This window comes from Perognathus longimembris, chromosome 26 (assembly GCF_023159225.1).
Source record: "Perognathus longimembris pacificus isolate PPM17 chromosome 26, ASM2315922v1, whole genome shotgun sequence".
Taxonomy (NCBI): domain Eukaryota; kingdom Metazoa; phylum Chordata; class Mammalia; order Rodentia; family Heteromyidae; genus Perognathus; species Perognathus longimembris.
The window spans coordinates 6,620,957-6,641,975 of NC_063186.1; the positions used below are offsets into that span (position 1 = coordinate 6,620,957).

At 57.9% G+C, this 21,019-nt stretch overlaps 2 protein-coding genes across 2 annotated transcripts in view; both read right to left on the reverse strand.

Annotated features, from left to right (window-relative positions):
• Window positions 1-4,111: 4,111 nt before the first annotated feature.
• Bfsp2 (beaded filament structural protein 2) lies at window positions 4,112-10,942 on the reverse strand (the record flags this gene model as incomplete). Its single annotated transcript, XM_048334465.1, has 6 exons — window positions 10,385-10,942; window positions 6,702-6,784; window positions 6,179-6,335; window positions 5,666-5,827; window positions 5,160-5,282; window positions 4,112-4,330 (listed from the first exon to the last, which is right to left on the reverse strand). Coding segments are annotated over exons 1-6 (1,215 nt in total), but the record flags the coding sequence as incomplete, so codon positions are not given.
• A 2,617-nt stretch (window positions 10,943-13,559) lies between these two features.
• The window catches only part of Tmem108 (transmembrane protein 108), a 175,711-nt gene continuing 168,251 nt past the window's right edge, over window positions 13,560-21,019 (reverse strand). Inside the window, exons 5-7 of the mRNA XM_048334466.1 lie at window positions 18,731-20,089; window positions 16,299-16,453; window positions 13,560-14,353 (exon numbers count right to left, since the gene is read on the reverse strand). Of these exons, the coding sequence (XP_048190423.1) occupies window positions 14,231-14,353; window positions 16,299-16,453; window positions 18,731-20,089 (1,637 nt within the window). The 3' untranslated portion in view covers window positions 13,560-14,230. The remainder of the gene's footprint in view (window positions 14,354-16,298; window positions 16,454-18,730; window positions 20,090-21,019) is intronic.

Genomic DNA, 21,019 nt, shown 5'->3' on the forward strand with positions numbered 1-21,019 from the left:
CCTGTGGTCAATGGGGAGAATCACCATCATTTTTGCTCAGTAATTACTATTATAATTTATTAGTTAATGATGAATGCTAATATGATTACTAGTTACTAATGGTTAATCTGATTAGTAACAACTCACCAATATGCTCATAATGTAATTCACAATTCAAACTTAATTATTATGTAATTGAATAATTAGCCCACGGAGGGGCTGAACTGGTCTGCATAATTAACGTAATTTGCCAGTGGGCCCAACTGGCTCCATTCAGTAGCAGGATGAGCCGGTGTAAAAGATACTAATTGGCCCACATAATCAGCATGAGGAGCCGGTGGGAAGGAGCCTATTTGGCTGCATAATTACCTTGAGGGAGGGGCCTAATTAGTCCACATATTTAGCATATTTACTCCCCGGGAAGGTCATTGGTAGGGTGGGGAGTTAAAGGTGTCCTCCAAAGCTAAGGAAACAAGTCTCCTCACCAATGATCAATACATAGACACAGACTACTCCTGTCACACATTACATATACATTACCCATCTACCTACCTACCCACCCCCCACTCACCCCTCTCCACCTACATACCCACCCCCTACCCACACACACCCCTACCCACCCCATCCACCTACCTTACCCACCCACCCCACACCCACCTACCTACCCATCTACCCACCCTCCTACCCACCCCCACATCCACACACCTACCCACTGCCACCGCGGGCAGGAGGGTGAAGAGGAAAGCGGGGAGGGAGGGAGGGCAGAGCAGTCCAGCCGCGGATGGGGGGGGGGGCCGGGGGCCCCATCGGGAGGCCCGGCCCAGGCTCTGCGCCCCGTACTGTTCTGCCTGGGCGGATTCCGACTTCCAGGAATCCCACAGTCCCGATCCCACAGACCGGGCTTCGCCCCACCCCGGCCTCCCCGGCCGCGCGCGCACCACGGCAACCGCGCAGCATCAGCGGGGCGAACTAACCCGCCTCACACGGACCGTCTACACCAGCTCCCGAGCCCGTCAGTGGGTGAGACACGGGTGACACCGCCACCACCAAGCCGCCCCGGACACGGTGGCACCGCCGTGCCACCCGGGACACACCCCGCGGGGCTTCTCGAAGCGCCCACGGCCTCCGCCCCACCCCGCCCCGCGCGAGGCCTGCGGGACGGCGGCGCCCGGGGCCGCGCTCCCCCACAGCCGGGTGTGGCCCCCCGGGCCCCGCCCCTCGCCGACCCCCGCGGAGGGGCCCTGGGATGGACTGGCAAGGCCTCCGGCTCCCCGCGGGGCCCCGGGGGCGCACACCCCCGCAGGTCACCCCGCGTCACCCCCTGACCCCGGCTAATGCCCCCGGCTAGGGTGCGGGCTGGTTCTGAGGGTCAGACACGACTCGCGGTGCACCCCGTGCCCAAAGCAGGCGGGGGGGGGGGGGTCGAGACCCGCGCCCGGGCTCCCCACGAACGCCCGCCGCGGATCCGCGGATCGAACACGCCTGGGAGGAAAACCCGCGCCCGCCTCCTCCGCGCGGCTCCGCCCGCCCCCCCGACGCCCTACAGCCGCCCCGACGCCTCACCCCCCGCCCCCGCCCCCCACCCGCGGCCCGGCCCGAGGCCGCAGGACCCCGGCCGCCCTCCCCGCTCGCGGCTCCGGGCCGGGGAGGCCCCCACGGCGCCCCTCGGCACGGGACGGACGGCCCCGGAGACCACCGCACCCCCTTCCTAGCCGGGGCCGGGCCGGGGCGGCCGCCGCCTCCGCGGAGCCGTGACCTGGGCTGGCGAGGCCCTCCCGCCCCGGCCCCTCCGACCCGCGCGGTGCATGGCGGGAAGGAAGGCCCGGCCCCGCCCACCGGCCTGCGTCGGGCCCACGTGACGCGTGGTGGGCGGGGCGGGGCGGCGTCTGCCTCCAGGTGTGCCAGTTACCCAGGTGAGGCAGGCGCTGGGCGGAGACTCGGGGTGGGCGTGGCCTCTGCCGGAAGCGCCTCCCAGAGACGCCCGCCCGCGGGTGCTCTGCAGCCCCCGGTCTCGTCCGGAAGGCGGTGCCATCGCGAGATCGCAGCTAACCCTGCTGTCCTGAAGACGGGAGAACCGTGAGGTCCGAGTCCCTGACTGTGAAATAAACACCGAAGCCACGGGCTCCGAGCTCCGAGAAGCCCTGAGCCCGTGAGCGGCCCGTGTGCGTGCGGGTGTGTGCGTGCGGGTGTGTGATGTGTGCCTGTGTGTGTGTCTGTGTGTGATGTGTGTGATGTGTCTGTGCGTGTGTGATGTGTGCATATGATGTGTCTGTGCGTGATGTGTCTGTATGTGTGTGATTTGTGTGATGTGTCTGTGTGCGTGATGCATGTGTATGTGTTTGTGTGTGATGTGCGTGTGATGTATTTGTGTGATGTGTGTGATGTGCGTGTGATGTGTCTGTGTGTGATGTGTTTGTGTGTCTGTGTGTGATGTGTGTGTGTGATGTGTCTGTGTGCGTGATGTCTGTTTGTGTGTGTGATGTGTCTGTGTCTGTGTGTGTGATGTGTGTGATGTGTCTGTCTGTGTGTGTGATGTATGTGTGTCTGTGTGTGATGTGTGTGTGTGATGTGTATGATGTGTGTGTGATGTGTGTGATGTGTGTGTGATGTGTGTGATGTGTGTGTGATGTGTGTGATGTGTGTGTGATGTGTGTGATGTGTGTGTGATGTGTGTGTGATGTGTGTGTGATGTGTCTGTGTGTGTGATGTGTCTGTGTGTGATGTGTGTGTGTGTGTCTGTGTGTGTGTGATGTGTGTGTACAATACTCATCATTTTGATGCAGAAAATAAAGCACTACCTAACTTTCCCTCCAGAAAGGGCATGAGGGATTTGAGCTGGATTTGAACTCAGGGACTTTTCACTTCGGTCTACTCGCAGCTTCCCCCCTCCCCCCCCACAGGGTCATGGGCTTTATCTCGGGGGCCGGGGTGGGGGCCACTGAGCCCTGCACCTCCATCCCCCCCCTAACTCTCCCTTCCCCTATAGCTGGGGTTGCAGGCGTGAACCACCATGCCCAGACTCGTGGTTGAGTGCCCGTCTCAATTTGCCTGCCCAGGCCTCAAACCTCCATCCTCCCCTTTGCGCCTCGGAGGTGGCCGGGACTAAAGGCCGCACCGCTGTGCCCGGCCCTGGCTGGCGCCAGGGCTGGAGCACACTTGACTTTTGATAACCCCACGGCGGGCTGACCCTGGCGTGGGGAGGCAACGGCTGGAGGTGAAGGCCGTTCCGGGGTGCCCGGCGGCGGCCCAGGCCTCTAATCCCTGCGCTTGGGAGGCTGAGGCAGGGAGACCTGGAGTTCAAGGCCAGCTTAGCCCGTGTTGGAAAACCGTCTCAAAACCCAAACCCAGGCTCTCCCCCCTCCCCCACACACCCCAAGGATTCTGGGGGGGCAAAGGCCACTGCACACCAAGCGTTTATTCAGAGCGGGGGGCAAGGGTGGGTGCTCAAGCTACACACTACTTAAATGGAGGCCGGGGGACCCTCTCCGACCCCCCACAATCTCCATGCGCTGCCCACTCCACTGGGGGACCCCGCGGGGACTGAACACCTCCATCCTGGGCGCTGTCTTGGGTGAGAGGGGGCAGTGTCTCCATTAGCTAGAAAGGAAGGAAAGAGAGGAGGCGAGGTGAGGGGAAGGAAGGGCAAAGATGGACCTAAGGACTGGGGGTGTGTGTGTGTGGAGTTCTGGGGGGGGGTGGAGTCCTGGGGTGTGTGTGGAGTCCTGGGGTGTGTGTGGAGTCCTGGGGGGTGTGTGTGGAGTCCTGGGGTGTGTGTGGAGTCCTGGGGTGTGTGTGGAGTCCTGGGGGTGTGTGTGGAGTCCTGGGGGGTGTGTGTGGAGTCCTGGGGGGTGTGGAGTCCTGGGGTGTGTGTGGAGTCCTGGGGGGGTGTGGAGTCCTGGGGGGGTGTGTGGAGTCCTGGGGGGGGTGTGGAGTCCTGGGGGGTGTGTGGAGTCCTGGGGGGGTGTGTGGAGTCCTGGGGGGTGTGTGTGTGGAGTCCTGGGGGGGTGTGGAGTCCTGGGGGGGTGTGTGTGGAGTCCTGGGGGGGTGTGTGGAGTCCTGGGGGGGTGTGTGGAGTCCTGGGGGTGTGTGTGTGGAGTCCCGGGGGTGTGTGGATTCCTGGGGGGTCCCCCCCCCCGTACCTGCGGTCCAGCAGGGCGTGGAAGGCGAGCAGGTGGCTCTGCAGCTGGCCGCGGCTGGCGAGCAGGTGCGCGCGCTGCTGCAGCTGCTGCTGGGCGTCGGCGCGCGCGTCGCCCAGCTCGGCCTCCAGCCGGCTCAGCACGGCGCCCAGGTCGCGCAGCTCGGCCTCGTGCCAGCGCCCCGCGTCCCGCAGGCTCGTCTCCAGGCCGCGCTTCTGCAACACCGCGCCCGGCTTTGCGTTGGTGGAGATGAGGTCTCCAAACCGGGGATTGCTGGGTTGGGGTGCGGGCGGGGGGGGGGGGGGGGGACCCTGAACACGGTGAGCCTGCGATCGCTCCCTCCTGAGCGGCTAAGGTTACAGGCATGAGCCGCCCCGCTTGGTCACTTTTGGGGTGTGTGTGTGTGTGTGTGTGTGTACTGAGCTTTTGTTATCCCTCTGTCACTTACATCTAGTACAACACGAATGCCTGGCAAACAGTTACACCGTTGTCATATTCTGTGATTAGAAAGTAACGAGCAAGGAAAGCCCAGAAAAGATGGCGGTTTCTCTTCTGAATACTTTGTTGTTGTTGCTTTGCCAGTCCTGGGTCTTGAACTCAGGGCCTGAGCACCGTCCCTGGCTTCTCTTTGCTCAAGGCTAGCACTCTGCCACTTGAGCCACAGCACCACTTCTGGCCGTTTTCTGTATATGTGGTGCTGGGGAATCGAACCCAGGGCTTCATGTGTACGAGGCGAGCGCTCTTGCCACTAGGCCGTATCCCCAGCCCCCACTTCTGGCTTTTGAATGGTTCATTGGAGATCATAAGAAAATGTCATGCGGACTTTTTTTTTTCCTGCCCAGGCTGGCTTTGAACCGCCGTCCTCAGGTCTCAGCCCCCCGAGTGGCTAGGATGATGGGCGTGGGCCCCCGGAGTCCGGATCAGATGCTCCCCCCATCCTGTCGTGTGAGGTGGGACCCCCCCTTTGGCAGCCAGGCCCCGTGTAGTGGGAGCTGACCCCCCCCCGGGCGTGGTGGGGGCTCCCCCACCCCCCCCAGCGCTCACCAGGGCCCGCAAGGACTCGGTCTCGGCCTGCAGACTCTGCACCTCGCAGCTGGCGTTGTGCACGTCCACCCTCAGCGCGGCCACCAGCTGCTCCTCCTGCGTCTGCGCCACTTCCACCTGTTGCTGTGGGGAGTCAGATCTCGGGGTGTGGGGGGGCTCCTCACCCCTACTTCCTCTTTTTGCTCAAGGCTAGCGCTCTGCCACCCGGAGGCCGCTTGCCACCTCTGTGGGCTTTTTGTTTGTTTGTTTGAGAGCTTCATTGGAGATAAGAGTCTCACTGGGACTTTCCTGCCTGGGCTGGATTTGAACTGCCGCCCTCAGATCTCAGCCTCCTGGGGCGCTAGGGTGACAGGCGGGAGCCACCAGGCCCGGCTGATTTAGGGTGATGCGGACACTCCACCTGTCCTCGGAGGAACCCTCACTCCTGAGAGGGGGACGGCCCTTCGGGGTGCAGGCGGAAGTGGCCACGTTGGGGGGGGGGGGTCCCCTGACGGGTCCTGTCTCACCTTAGCCTGGAGCAAGGCCCCGGCCTCCGCCCGGCTCTGCTCGGCGTCTCTCTCCCACTGAACTCGGATGGACTCCAGGATGCCGTCGAGACCCGTGACCGTGGCAATGTCCACGCGCTCCAGCTCAGACCCCAGGAGCTGTTTGTACAGCAGCTTCACGTCCTGACGGTGAACACACACACACACACACACACACACACACACACACATCAGCAGAATGCTAAGCTCATCCCTGCTACTCAGGAGGCTGAGACCTGAGGAGCAGGGTTCAAAGCCAGCTCAGGCAGGAAAGTCCCTGAGACGCTTATCCCCCACGAACCGCGCCACGCCTGCGGTCTGGCATTTTGAGGCAAAACAAACATTGACCAGGCGCCGGTGTCTCCTGCCCGGAAGCTCAGCCACTCTGGAGGCTGAGATCTGGGGAGGGCAGTTCGAAGCCAGCCAGGGAAGGAAAGTCCGTGAGACTCTTATGGCCCGTTAACTCCCCTCTCCTCCCCCCCCCCGCCCGCCTACCTCCTCGTAGCTCTTGGCCAGGAGGCCCAGCTCCTCCTTCAGACTCTCGATCTGACTCTGCAGGTCCGTTTTGGCCAGCAGCGCCTCGTCGATGACTTTGTAGAGAGAGCTGATCTCCTCCTCAGCCGCCTTTCTGAAGGGCTGCTCGTTCTCGTATCTGCGGGTGAAGTGACCCCCATGGGCACGGCTTCGGGGACCCCCTCCCCTGAGGATCCGTTTGTAGGTAGTTCCTTGGAGACGAGAGTCTCGCCGACCTGGCTGGCTTTGAACCTGTGATCCTCAGATCTCAGCCTCCTGAGCAGCTGGGATGACAGGTGGGGACCCCCCCCCCCCCCGCCCCGTCCCTGCCCGGCAGCCCAGCTTGCTTGTGTTCACTTGGCGGCTGCGGATGGAGCTGAGGACCCGCAGTCGCTGAGCTCTGTGGTAACTCCCAGCCCCTCACCGCCATGGTAGCCCCCCCCATTACTGGTATTCCGGGGTGGGGTGGGGTGGAGTCTGGGGGAGGGCACAGAGCCTTACTTACCTCTCTTTGAAGTCATCTGCCCCCGCCTGGATGGTCTCCAGCTGCAGCATGAGCCGCGCGTGTTCTAGGACGGCCTCCCCGACCTGGAGGGGGGCGGCAGGGGGCGGGCAGGTCAGGAGCCCCCTCGCAGGGGCACCCGTGGGGGACAGAGTCCCCGAGCTCTTCAGCGCAAGGTTGGCCCTCTACCACTTGAGCCACAGCGCCACTTCTGGCTTTTTCTGCGAATGTGGTGCCGGGGAATCGAACCCAGGGCTCCATGCGTGCTAGGCAAGCGCTCTACCACGAAGCCACCTCCCAGCCCTGGTTGTTTTTAATTGTCATTAGGAAAATGAGAGCTGCGGCGGGAATTGTGACAAAGCCACCTTGGGGTGTTGTGACTTGTCTGGCTGCCTCTCACCGTCAAAGTGGCTTTGGCTGTTGGATGACAGGAATCAAACCTAACTTAAAAAAAAAACAAACAATAAAAAATGAGCCGGGCACTGGTGGCTCACACCTGTCATCCTAGCTACTCAGGAGGCTGAGACCTGACGATCGTGGTTCAAAACCAGCCCGGGGAAGGAAAAGTCCACCAAGAAACTACTCAGAAAAAGCCGGAAGTGGCGCTGTGGCTCAAATGGTAGAGCGCTAGGCCTTGAGCAAGAAGAAGCTCAGGGACAGCGCCCAGGCACCCAAAGAGAGAAAATAAAGCCATGTCCTCATTGCCTGACCTATGAAACGGTAGCCCCTCTGTACAATACCTTAACAATAATAAAATGATTAAAAATAAAATTATTCAAAAGTAACGACAAATAATATTTTAGAGACCAGGCCACAGGGAGACAGGGAATCCGAAGGGCTGCAGTACCTAGAGGAACCAGCAGGTGGTGCTACCGGACAAGATAACCCAGGCAGAGGCAGCGGTTTGGGGATGCTTCCCCCTACCCCCCCCCTGCAATCTCAGAGTGGGGCTTCCCTGCAGCTGGCCTAGAGAACATTCTGGGGGCTTTGCTCACAAAGTGGGGGTGCTTCTGAGATACTGGAGGTCCCCCTGTGCGCCGCTGCGAGTGTACTAATGCCTACAATGCTACGGTGAGCACTCGGAGCCAATGATGGTATATACTTCCCCGTAAGAACTCCATGGTTGGGGCTGGGGATATGGCCTAGTGGCAAGAGCGCTCGCCTCGTATACATAAAGCCCTGGGTTCGATTCCCCAGCACCACATGTATAGAAAACGGCCAGAAGTGGAGCTGTGGTTCAAGTGGTAGAGTGCTAGCCTTGAGCAAAAAGAAGCCAGGGACAGTGCTCAGGCCCTGAGTTCAAGGCCCAGGACTGGCCAAAAAACCCCCCACAAAACTCCATGGCATGATTTATTTGAGAGGCTTACTCACTGACTTGGAAAATAAATCAAGAAAACGGACAAGGTTATGTGTGGGCATCGCGCTTACTTTTTTCATGATCTCCTGAACACCTCCCACGGACTATTTTCTGTCCCTAGCCCTAGCTGAACCCATTTCTCCCCTTGGAGCTATGATCTCATCATCAAAGGCAGTTGTAAAAGACCAGCCTGAGGTTCGAATGTTCATTGTGCTGTGACGGCCATGGTCCTTACGATCTCACTGTTGTTGTGTGTGTGTGTGTGTGTGTGTGTGTGTGATTGTGCCTCGAACTCAGGGCCTGGGCACGCCCCTGAGCTCTATTGTTAAAGGTTCGCGCTCTACCCCTTGAGCCACAGCTCCATTTTCAGCTTTTTTTTTTGGGGGGGGGGGGTTATCGGTAATAAGACTTTCACGGACTGTCCCCCCTTGAAGCTGGCTTTGAACTGGGATCCTAGGACTCAAGGCGGTGCCCAGCGAATAATGACTCTTTCACTTTATCTTACGACACATACACGTCAGAAGAACAGTCCTCTCACTACCACCAACAAAAACAATTACTGGAACTTAAAAATTCCCTCCCCCCCACCCCCCACCCCCCCACCTTGGCTGGGAAGGTGGCTTAGTGGCAGTGTGCTTGCCTAGCAGGCATAAAGCCCTGGGTTCGATTCCTCAGTTCAAGCCCCAGGACTGGCAAAAAACAAAAGGGGGGGGAACCCCCCTCCCCAGTTCTCTTATGAATCTTCATTAGAGATATACAGTCAAGTAACTGTGTTGTTTTTTTAATCCCTTGTAATAGTAATGGTTCTCTGTATAATTATGTCCTCAATTGCACATACCGTTAAGTTCATTTGTTTTTTGATTTTTTTTTTTTTAGGAAAAAGTCATGTAAAATAGTTCGAGGGTTTTCAAGTCATCTCCACGTAGCAAGGTAAACACAAAATCCTGTCCCCCCCCAACACCCCGCACACACAAGGCCTCCCATGCGGGATGTGGGGGTGCAATGCTCGGAATCCCAGAATACTCAGAAGGCTGAGAGGCAGGAGGATCCCAAGGTCGAGGCCAGCCTGGGCCACCCAGCTCCCTGAAGCCTGGTCAGGCCGTTGAGTGGCCCCCTCTGTGACTCAGTAGTACCTTCCGGCCCCCTTTCCCTTCCAGCCTCCCTCCGGTCTCTCTCTAAAAAAGCGAATTAAATTAAAACATTCTCCCGAACGTACGTCCCTGTGCCGTGCCGTCGCTAAGCCATCTGCGGCGTGCGGCGTCGCCTTGGCTGGCACAGCCACTGCCCCCGGGGTCCGTGCCGCCAAATACACCGCATTTAGCCCGAAATAATACACGGCAGCCCCAGGCGGCCCGCCTGCAAAGGCTAGCCCTCTCGGAGTGGGCGTGGCCAGCGGAGGTGGGCGTGGCCAGGCGGGCCAGAGGAGGTGGGCGTGCCGGGGCGGAGGTGGGCGTGGCCAGGCGGGCCCGCGGAGGTGGGCGTGGCCAGGAGGCCAGCAGAAGTGGGCGTGGCCCGGAGGCCCGCGGAGGTGGGCTTGGCCAGACGGGCCCGCTGAGGTGGGCGTGGCCAGGCGGGCCCGCGGAGGTGGGCGTGGCCCGGAGGCCCGCGGAGGTGGGCGTGGCCGTCAGAGCGGGAGAGCGCGAGCAGCCCGTGTTGGGAAATCATCGAGTCCAATCCAGGTGCCCAGTCCCGGGGCTCAGTCTCGGCGCCAGCACCCCGGGTGGGGAGGGAAGGGGTGTAGACCAACCCAGCTCTGCACAAAGACCCACGCGGATCTAAACCATCACAATCAGAACCCCCCCCCCCGCCCCCATGGCGTTCCAGTGCGATAGTCCTCTGGAGCCATTCCGTGAAATGGGACGGGGCGTTCACAGCACCGGGGGCAGCGTGCCCTTTTCACTGGCACATTACGGAAGTGGCTCGGGTTCCTCTGGGACGCTGCGGGTATAGGTGACAGGGATGCAGCTCTGCTTACGGTTCTCTTTCTTGCACCCCGTCTACCCAATCCATGGACTGGGGTGGGGTGGGGGCGGGTGTCTTCCTCCGTAGTAAAGGAGACAGAGGCAGCCCGGCTATGGGGGGGGGGGTGTTCAAATCTCAGCTCCCTCTCCCTCGGCTAGCTCTGGTGATTCCCCACGAGGGGATGTTGCGGGGTTCTGGGCTGGGGGGGGGGATCCCCGCATAGTGCCATGAGACAGCGAGCATTTTGCAGTAGGAGACCGGGGGGGGGGGTGGGGGCAGTCAGTTCCTCTGCCTTCACACCAATCCTCCCTCCCCCACCCACCCCTCCAGCACCCCGGCTGCACCCCAGGGCCCAGGCTGACCCTACCTGCTGACAGCTGGTGGTCCAGGCCGCCCGCAGCGCGTCCCAGCCTCCCGAGCGCTTGGCCTTGCCCTCCAGGTGCGTCCGAAGCTGGCTCTCCAGCTCCTGGCTGAGCTCCTCCAAGGCGTGCACCTTGGCTAGGTAGTCCACCAGGCAGCCCCCTAAGTCCTCCGCCTCACGGTGGTCCCTCTCCAAGCTAGGGGCCACCACCGGGGCCAGACCCGAGCTCCGCAAGCCCTGAAGGAAGACACTGCTGATACCCAGGGCCCGGCGGGTCACCCGGGTCCCCAAGCCCCCTGGGCACCCGCTGGGAGCTGTCCCCACATAGACGCCAGGACCCTGGACAAGGCTCCCCATGACACTGGTCCTGGAGGGCGGGGGGCTGTCCAGGGACGAGGGGGGCCTGGTCCCCCCTCGGAGGGATGCTGCCCTGCGCCTCTGGAGAGGCCCGTCAGCCACCACCCTCTTCTCGCTCATCTCTCTGTGTCTCTGCAGTGGCCACAAGGTTTGCAGATGTGGAGCCTCTGGGTTCCCCAGCCCCCAGATCCCCGTGTCCTGGTCACGGGTCTTTCTAGAAGCTTCCACCCTCCCTGCCCCCCAGTGTCAGAGGCTCTTTGTCTGCTGAGGTCCATGAGTTTCTATCATTCACTAAGCTGAAAGGGAAGAGGCCGGCCCGGGCATTGTCTGACGGCAGGGTCATGTGTCCCATCCATCCAGGATTTTCTGATGGGGGTGGGGAGGCCTGGGGTAGTACAGGCCTAGAGGGTGGATCTTCTGGGTTTTAGGCGTTTAGCCTCCTAGGACAGCAAATAAGACAGTCAAGCTGTCCCATTTCACAGGCCAGAAAACTGAGCTGCTTCCAGCTTTTTCTGAGGAGTTTATTGGAGAAAGGAGTTGTGTGGACTTTGCTACCTAGGCTGGCTTTGAACCACCGTCCTCAGATCTGAGCCTCCCGAATAGGTAGGCTGACAGGCGTGAGCCACCGGCACCCAGCTTCCATTTCTTATTTCCCTGAGTTTTCAATTCAGGCTTACAAGACAAAGAAATACAGGCTGGTATGTACTGATGCTGGCGTTGCACACTGCATAGCTCAAGAAATACATGCTGCAACCCAGGTTCTCAGGAACAGAAATAGATTTCTGAGACCCAGTCTAGACTGTGACTGACTTAGAGCGCTCTCTGGGGACCTACCTCCCTGGGCACAGAGTAGACACCAAAGTCTAAAACACACACATATACACAAAACTCCAAACCTACTGACCTGCTAGAATAGTCTATCTTTCCCACTCATTACGCTACGTCTCCCCTTCCTCCCTTCTCCTTTGTCTATTTGAAATGATGTGGGTGGCACTGTATTAAATATCAATATTGGTTCTTATCTGTGTGTGTGTGTGTGTATGTGTGTGTGTGTGTCTGTATTGGGGCTTGAACACAGGGCCTGGCACACTCCATTGGCTTTTGGGCTCAAGGCTGGTGCTCTATCACTTGAGCTACCCTTTTACTTCTGGCTCTTTGGAGATAAGAGTCTCGTGGATTTGTCTTCCCGGGCTGGCTTGGATCCTCAGATCTCAGCCTCCTGGGTAGCTAGGATGACAGGCGTGAGCCACCAGTGCCCGGCTCAACATTGGCTATGTAGCAATGCTTGGCTGCCACCAGCCATAGGCAATGAAGCTTCAGGCTACTGATATCATTGTCTACAAAGAGATTATGTTTAGGCACTGCTATTGCATAGAATGCTATCAGCCGGGAGCCAGGTTAACTGGAGATTTCTTAGACACAAAGATATTTACCACAAATCCACAAGTCTTGGGAGGATGGGGAAGAGAGGCGCCTCATTCCACACTGATGTCACCAAACACCTGAAGAGACAGCATTCTATCTTGGAGAAGTTCCAAACCTGTTTTTTTTATAAAGGATCTGTTTTTACCAAATAAGTATTTGCTAATGTAGACCTTTCATACTGATTAAAATTTCAACTTAATGATCAATCAGATTAAAATAAATGCACAGAGACCTGGAGTGGTATTTGTATCTACTTCAGGGAGACTTCAAAGATGTTATATTGTTGTTACTTTTGGATAGTCCTGGGGCTTGAACTCAGAGCCTGGGCACTGTCCCTGAGCTTCTTTTGCTCATGGCTGACACTCTACCACTTGAGCCACAGTGCCACTTCCAGCTTTATTTTTTTTTTGAGGTGGGGGGTTAGTTTATTGGAAATTAAGAGTCTCGTGGACTTTCCTGCCCAGGGCTGGCTTCAAACCATGATCCTCAGATCTCAGCCTAGGATTACAGGAGTGGGCCATTGGTGCTGGGCTGACTTCAAAGTTCTTTTAACAATGAAAAGAATTCAAACTGTATTAGCAACATAATCCTCTGGGTAGTAAAATAAGTTTATTTATATATACATGGTAACTGAATTCTGTGGGTACGGAAAAATAAATCATATATCCACAAATGTATATATAACATATGTATCTTTGATGACATATATTATATATAAATTTTTCTTTTACAAACAGAGATATCTCTCTCATATATATATGCATACTCACACACATTGAAATAGTCAATGTAACAGCAAACAGAAATATTACGGTAAGGCTATGGAGAGCACACAGCGACACTGAACCTGCTTCTTTGTGGGTTGATGCCTTTGGAGAAGAGACGAAAAGCAAACTCGTGTTAAGTTTGGTGCATACAACATTGAGAACACAGTGTTTTCGAAAGGCCATCTTTCATTTTACAAAGCGAAATGGAAAGTCATGGGAAGACAGCACAGCAACACATGAGCCAACATTCAAGTTCAATTCCCCATCTGACCATAAGAACATCTATATTCAAAATAGACTATCAAACTATTATTATTATTATTATTTGTCGTATAGAGATAGGAAGAGGCAAAGCAGTTACATTCTTTCCTAACTATTTGTTGGGGGGGGGGGTGGAGAGGGAGGTAGAGAAGTAGCTGCCTTTCGGAGCCCCTCTGGCACCTCTGAAAGTCTGACCCCTGGTGGCCAAGATGGGAATAACAGGGACTGGGGAGGTACTGCTCACCTGGACAGGGGAGAGGAGGTAAGGCCATCAGCAGGTTGGGCAGTACCTTTCTAAGCTATCACCCTGGCAATCTTGTTTTGCAGGTGATTTTATTCTCCCCTTTGCTAGTACCGGAGCTTGACCTCAGGACCTTAGCTTTTTTTTTTTGCTCAAGGCCAGCACTCGGCCATTTGTACATAGAACCATTGGTCTTCTACCATTCCTGGTTATTGCTGATTCCTTAGAGATAAGAATCTCAAGTGCCTTTTCTGCTGGGGCTGGCTTTGAACTGCGATCCTCAGATCTCAGCCTCCTGAGTACCTAGGATGACAGGCAGGAGCCAGCAGCGTTGCTAAAAGTGCCAGTTTTATACTTCAAGATTGCCCGGCTAAACCCAATACTCAGAGGACACAACACCATCATCTTTGGAGCAACAAAGCTAAATCACCCTTAAGAGGGGGCCGTACCTCCCGAGGGGGGGGTGGAATCTGCTTGGGTTCAATGCATATGGGGGTGCCAGCCTCTCCGCTCACCTGTTCTGAGCTCCTAGGACCCCACCCGCCAAGAGACGCAATCGATTACAACTGCTTTGCTTAGAAATGCCTTTATTTTATAAAGCCATGGGTCATTCTGTAAAGTTTTTTTTTTTTAAACCACACTTATAAAAAAGATGTTGACAATTCTCAGGGGAAAAAAAGCTGAAAATGTTTTCTCGTTAAGTCAAGATTACACAAAGGTTATATTTATAATATATATATTTGTATATTTATAATTTTTAGAGACGAAAATAAAGAAGTGGTAAAGCGAAGGCTGTTGCAGTTAGATCTCGGAGACTTGATCGTTCCCTACAAAGAGCGTTTCCTGACAGAAGGGGTTCACAAGGACCATCCCAGTGTCTCTGTAGTCGCCGTTGGCCGGGGAGCGGGGCTCCGAGAGCTGGTCCTGGGAAGAGAGGAGGAGATGGCGGGTTCAGCCAAGCTGGGCGGCCAGCGCGCACGGAGGACGCGCAATAGGGTGGAATGCGGTCAATCCCCGGATGATCTGTGGAACACGCGCCCCGTGCACACACACCGGCTCTTCAAGCATCTTGAGGTCAGGGAATTCTACTACCTAGCAGTATTTCTCTGAAGAAAGCAATAAGGACCCTAGCCTGTCGGGAGGCAAATGGTGGTAAAATCCGCTCTGAAGCCAAACCAAACTTTTGGCTATGGGGGTTTGTGGCTGGGCTCCTCCAGTTCCTTCCTTCCTTCCTTCCTTCCTTCCTTCCTTCCTTCCTTCCTTCCTTCCTTCCTTCCTTCCTTCCATCCTTCCTTGCTCTTCCTTCCTTCCTTTCTTCTTTCTTTTTTTTTGGGGGGGGGAGGGTTGATCATGGAGCTTGAATTGGGGGCTGGGCTCTATCTCTGAGCGCTTTTGCTCAAGGTTAGCGCCCTATCATTTTGAGCCACAGCGCCACTTCCGGTCTCCTGTGGATCACTGGGGATCAGAGTCTCACGGACTTTCCTGTCTAGGATGGCTTTGAACCACGTTCCTCGGATCTCAGCCTCCTCCCGGTTTTGAGACGATTCCTTCTTTTCCTTCTTGCCCCACTGTGATCAGCCCATGGAACTTCTAATGGGGAACCTCTAATGGGGTCACCTAAGATGAAAGCGTTACCCTCTGTGAATCACAGCCTCTGACACACCTGCAACCCCAGCGAGTCCGAAAGTTGAAACTGGAGGACTGAGGTTGGAAGACAGCCCAGGCAAGAAAGCCCATGAGATGCTTACCTCTAATTAACCAACCAAAACCTAAGAGTGGAGCGGTGTTTCAAGTGGTAGAGAGCCAGCCTTGACTGAAAAGCAGAGAGGGTGGAGGCCCTGAGTTCAAGGCCCAGTACTGGCACATACAGGCATGCGCGCATGTGCACACACACACGCACACACACACACACACAAGCAACAACCAAAAATCCTCGAAGTGGAGCTGTGGCTCACGTGGTAGAGTGCCCACAGCGCAAGTTCAAGATCCAGTACAAAACGAACCCGCACTACTCTCTGAGGCTCCAAATAGAAGTCCAATTCCAGGCCAGAAGTCAGAACGGTGCCTGGTCTGTCCCCCATCCCTCTAACCTGCCCCACCTTGGCTTGGCCCCACAACACCCACATCCTGGTCTCCAGGCCCTGCTGTCATTGGCCAGCCCACGGCTTCCTGCGCTGGCTCCCGCCCCCTTCCGGTGCTGAGTTGCCTGCCGGAATGGACTCATGCCTCCTCCACCTCGGCGGGAAGGCTTCCCAAGGGTTCCACAGCTCTTTGCCTTATCATTGCGCTGCATTCCCCTTAATTTATTTTTGTTTATTGTGCCAATACTGGGGCTTGAACTCAGGGCCTGAGCACTGTCCCTTAGCTTTGTCACTCAAGGCTGGTGTTCTACACCACTTGAGCTGCAGTTTCACTTCTGGCTGCTGCTCTTTCTGCTTCTTCTTCTTCTGGTGATTCACTGGAGATAACAGTCCCACAGACTTTCCTGCCTGTGTGAGCTTTGAACTGCGGTCCTCAGATCCCAGCCTCCTGAGGAGCTAGATGATAAAGCGTGGGCCACAGGTGCCTAACCTTGGTTTTGGGGTGACACATGGGTTCAGGCCCCACACCTCAGAATCTGAGTCCCCTTAAAGAGCAAGCTTTGTTCTCTGTGGTTCTCCAAACACGTGCCTCTCAGCAGGTCATCAAGGGGCATGCGTAAGTCCATCCCAAAGATCAGTGCGCAGCTGTGGTTGCAGCTAACATGGGCATACACTCCCCCCCCCCAAAGCCTGTTTAGCCCTCACCCCCCCCCCCCCCAGCAGCAGAACTCTGCGTATGGCCTGAACTTTTCCCCTGCACTGGCTGGTACCTCCCGGGGCACGATTACCTCTGACGTCTCCAAGGATTGGATCTCCCTGGGCAGCTCCACGGCGTGCCGATTGAAGTAATCCATGGTGATGGCGTTGTTCCAGTAGCTCAGGTTGTTCTCGGGGTTGGCGGTTTTCTTCTTTCTCCTCATGCAGCACACGGTCAGCAATATGGCTGTGGAGACGGGCCAAGTCAGGGGAGCCGGAGCCAGCGGGCTGGGCTGGGCTGGTGACCGCGGTCAGCCACTAGGGGGAGCTGTGGAGGCCACCGACCAGCCACCGTTTCTAAAGGGGTTCTGTAAAGGTGCTCCCCCAGGGGTTACAGTGACAGCAATGGTTTCTTCCTTCAGTTCCTATCCTTCACCCCACTTTCCTCCAAGTGTGAGCATGCAGGGGGACAGAATGGGTGAGACACAATCGCCAGGCGCTGGTGGCTCACGCCTGTCATCCTAACTATTCAAGTGGCACACACACACACACACACACACACACACACACACACACACGGAGGAGACTGCTTTCGAATCACCAAGGAGGGCTTCCCTGAAGAGGTGACCTTAGGTCAAAGTGCTGCTTGGGCCACGCGCTTAGTCCGATTAGCTTTCTTACTGCATTTTTCAGATGTGATTTATTTTTTTTTGCCCTAACTTTGCCTAGAGTGGCTTTGAACCGTGATCCCAGCGGCTGAGATTACAGGTATGCACTACTATGCCTGGCTCCTGGTGCTCTTTTTTTTTTTTTTTTTCTTTACAGATGAGAAACCTGAGACCAGTGAGTGGATGCAGTGCCTCTAGGAGCCTGAGCAGGGATTCGAACGGACGTTTCCTTCTTTGGCAATGGCAGAAGGACCCAGGGAGGTATGGGGTGAGGCCAGGCCAGCCTGGGGAAATGAGGCTGTCTCACTCTAGAGAGGGAGAGGCAGGGGGCCCTAGGGAAAAGGGTCATCTAACTTGACCCTGTGTGGTCAGGGCGGCATCCCTGGACAGTCTTGCCTTGGCCCTGTTTCCTTCTATGGACCCACAAGACCTAAGGAGACAAGCTCCTGGCCACACTTGCCATTCATTCCAATCCTATGCTTTGCCTTGGTGTCATTCTGGGCCTAGTGTCTCTTCCTTCTTTTCCTTCCCTTTCCCTTTCCCTTTCCCTTCCCTTCCTTTCCCTCCCCTCCCTCCTTTTCTTTGCCTCCCTGCCTGCCTGCCTGCCTCCCTTCCTTTCTTCCTTCCTGGAGTTGGAATTCCAGGCCTACTCTGCTGGCACTGGGAGAAACTGCGACACGGATGTGACAGGTTTAGGTGATGTTGGAGGAGCAGCTCAGTGCCAGGCCTGCGGCGGCTCTGCAGTCCGTCCACCGGGTGGCAGCAGAGAGCAACTCAGGGGCCACTGGGCTGTCCAGCGGGGCTTGGATCCAATGCATCCATCCCAGCTGTCCACACATCTGAGCCCATTGGGCCCGGCAAGACTGGCAGGGCTTGGGAGATGAAGCATTTCTCAGCCCGGGCACACGCAAGCCCTTCCAGCCGTTGTATATTGCCTTTGAAAGCTTGCTTCTCTATTGACTTTTTTTTTTTTTTAATGCCAGTCCTGGGGCTTGAACTCGGGGCCTGAGCACTGTCCCTGGCTTCTTTTTGCTCAAGGCTAGCACTCTACCTCTTGAGCCACAGCGCCACTTCTGGCCGTTTTCTGTATATGTGGTGCTGGGGACTCGAACCCAGGGCCTCATGTATAGGAGGCGAGCACTCTTCCTGATCCCCACCTTCCATGTGGCTGGGATTCAGGCAGGACGCATCATGCCTGGCTCTCACTGAAGATGCCCGCTGGCAGCTGAAGCCAGGAGGGGTCTAATAGCCTTGGGCTGTTGCGGGCTGGGGGCTGGAGATCTGGACTCTTGGGGTGCTCTGGTGTCAGAGAGCCGGCCATCCCAGCCCTGCCTCTCTCTGAAAAACACAGTCTTGAATTCAACTGAGTAAGGAAACTTGCTTTCTGCCCAGGGCCATGTGGGTATTTATAACATCCTTATGGGCCACACAGAATTATCAAGACAAAAGAACTGGGTGCCGGTAGCTCCTGCCTGTGGCGGACAGGAAGGACCCTGGTTCAAAGTCAGCCCCAACAAGACAGTCTTTGAGGCTCTTAGCTCCCCTGCATTGAACCTGCAAAAAGCTGGAAGTGCTCCCGGCCCTAGTTCAAGCTCCACGACCTACATTAAAAAACAAAACACAAAAAAACAACCCAAACAGTCCCCACCTAATCCTCCCCCCCCCAAAAAAAGCTGGAAGTGGAGCTGTGGCTCAACCGGAGCACAGAAGCTAAGGGACAGTGCCCAGGCCCCGAGTTCAAGCCCCAGGACCGCAGGTAGGCTGGAGCTGAGCAAGCCGGCGTGGGGAAGGGGGAGGGCGGGGGTGGGGTGGGGTGGGGGGGGGTGGGGGGGTGGGGGGGAGGGCAGGCTACTCACAGCACGAGGAGATGGGAACGCTGAGGGCCAGGACCACCCAGGCAATGTCCATCTTGCTTAGGCAGATGGTGGCTCTGTGCTGGGGGGTGTCCCCTTCGGCCACGTGGGAGCTGTTCCCTGGCGGCCCGGGCTTCCAGGTCCCCGCGGGGACCAGGCGGTTGAGGAAATTCCCCGTGGCTGTGGACAGCGCTGTGGGGGGACTGTGCCCCCCGTCGGTCACCACTGGGGAGGCGGCAGCGGCATCGCCATCTCTGGCTGGAGGGACAGTCCTGTCTGAGACCCCGGGGGGCCCGGCCGGGGCCGGGGGGGTCCCGGATGCTCCCTGAGGAATCCCCTGGGAAGGGGCTGCGACGCTCGCGTGGTCGAAGGCAGCCTGGGTGGGCTGGGGGGCTGCCGGGAGGACCCCAGGGCTGGCAGAGGGGTGTCTGTGGGTGCCGGGGGTGACCGGAAGGGAAGAGTCGCTGGGGCTGGGGCTGTCCCGCACGCCCCCGTGGGGGCGCTGAGAAGGCACTGGGGCGAGCTGGGGACCGGTGGGGACACCGGAGGTGGCGGCGGCGGTGGCATCTGGTGGCTCTGCCGGGCTGGTGGAGGTGGCCGCGTCCCCCTGGTCATCTCTGCGCAGGTCCGGCTTGTCCTCGGCAGGCACTAGGGGGGCGGTGGGGGGCACCCACGAGGTACTTGCGGGCTCCGGGGTGGTCACGGCCGCTGCGTGGGGTGGTGATGCGGAGGAGGAGCCCCACGCCGGGGTTCTGGGGGTGAGCGTGGTGGTGGGGGTGGGGGTGGTGGTGGTCGAGGCGGGGTCTGGCTCCACGGGCCTGGTGAAGTTGCCTTTGTAGATCTGGAAGATCTTCCCCAGGGGTCGCTTCTGCCCCGGGTGGGTGGCGCTCTGGTTCCGTCCCCGCGGCCCGTCCTTCCTCCCCGGGTGGACACCGGGCGGCAGGGGGCGCGAGGAGCCGGCGGCCCCCCTCCGGGTGGAGCCGGGGGGCCGGGGGGGCCTGCGCGTGGCCCCCGCGGGCTTGGTGGGCAGGGCGGCCGGGGTGGCCTTTCCCGGGGGGCGGCCCTCTGGGAGGGCGCGGGGTGCGGTGGCCAGGGTGGTGGGCAGGGGGATCTGAGCGCGGGGGGCGGTGGGGGTCCCCACCACCACCACCGCCGCCGCCGCCGGGGAGACAGTGCTGGCAGCCGGGCGCCCGTCGGGATGGGGTGCTGGGGTCTGGGTGGCTCGGTCAGGACTGGGGTGCGGCGTGGCGGAGGGTCTGGCGGAGCTGCGGGGGGCTGTCACCATGGTGGCCGCGGGCAGGGCTTGGGAGGAGTTCCGGGGGAGCACCAGCGCTTCGGTCAGTGTCAAGGTCAGGAGGAAGCCTGGAGGAGGAGGCAAGGGGGACAGGGGACCCTCAAGAGCCGTGGCCACTCAGGGCCGTCCCTGCCCAGGGCCACGGGAAGTTCGGGGGGGCCCCACTGGTGCCCCCCGGGGGAACTTGATGGGACACTGAGTCGTGACACGTCTAAGTAGGTGTGACTTCAGTAACCCCAGCTTCCCCCGTGGTGGAGATGTTTAAGAATAATTCCCTCCCCCACAACTGTTGGTTCAATTCAGTTCTTTTGGCCAGTCCCGGGGCTTGAACGCAGGGCCTGGGCGCTGCCCCTGAGCTTTTCCCACCCAAGGCTGGTGCTCTAGCACGATGGGGCGCAGCGCCACCGCTTGCAGTCTTCTGGGGGTTACGTGGAGGTCAGAGTGTCACGGGCTTTCCTGCCTGGGCTGGCTTTGAACTGTGATCCTCAGATCTCAGCCTAATCTCAGGATTACAGGCCTGAGCCACTGGCAACCAAGGCACCCTGTTTATTTACAACTATGCTTGATCCTCAGATCTCAGCCTCCTGAGACACTCGCCTAGCCTTCAGATCTCAATTCTCACAGCCCACGAGGAGCAGGAAGGATACCACATCCTGGCCGGATCACGCCTGAACGAGTCCCCCCCACCCCCACCCCCCGCCCTGCAGTCAGACAGTCTGCAGTCTCCCGGTTCCCTTGCTCTCTCCATGGTGGTTTTCTGCCTGTTCCGCCCTGACTAGAGCAAAACGGTGCAGACAACACAGCTGTACCTGCCCAACACTTCCCCTCCATCCCCATTTCCAGGCAAGATGCCCACACCCCATGGTATAATTGCTATCCTGGGCAGGATTTGGATTTCACAGCTGAATTCGGAAATTCAGCCTTCCTGGGAATTGATACGTCCCTGGCCCTCTCTTTCAGGTACCAGCACTGGTACCACAATGATGCTTAATTCCCAT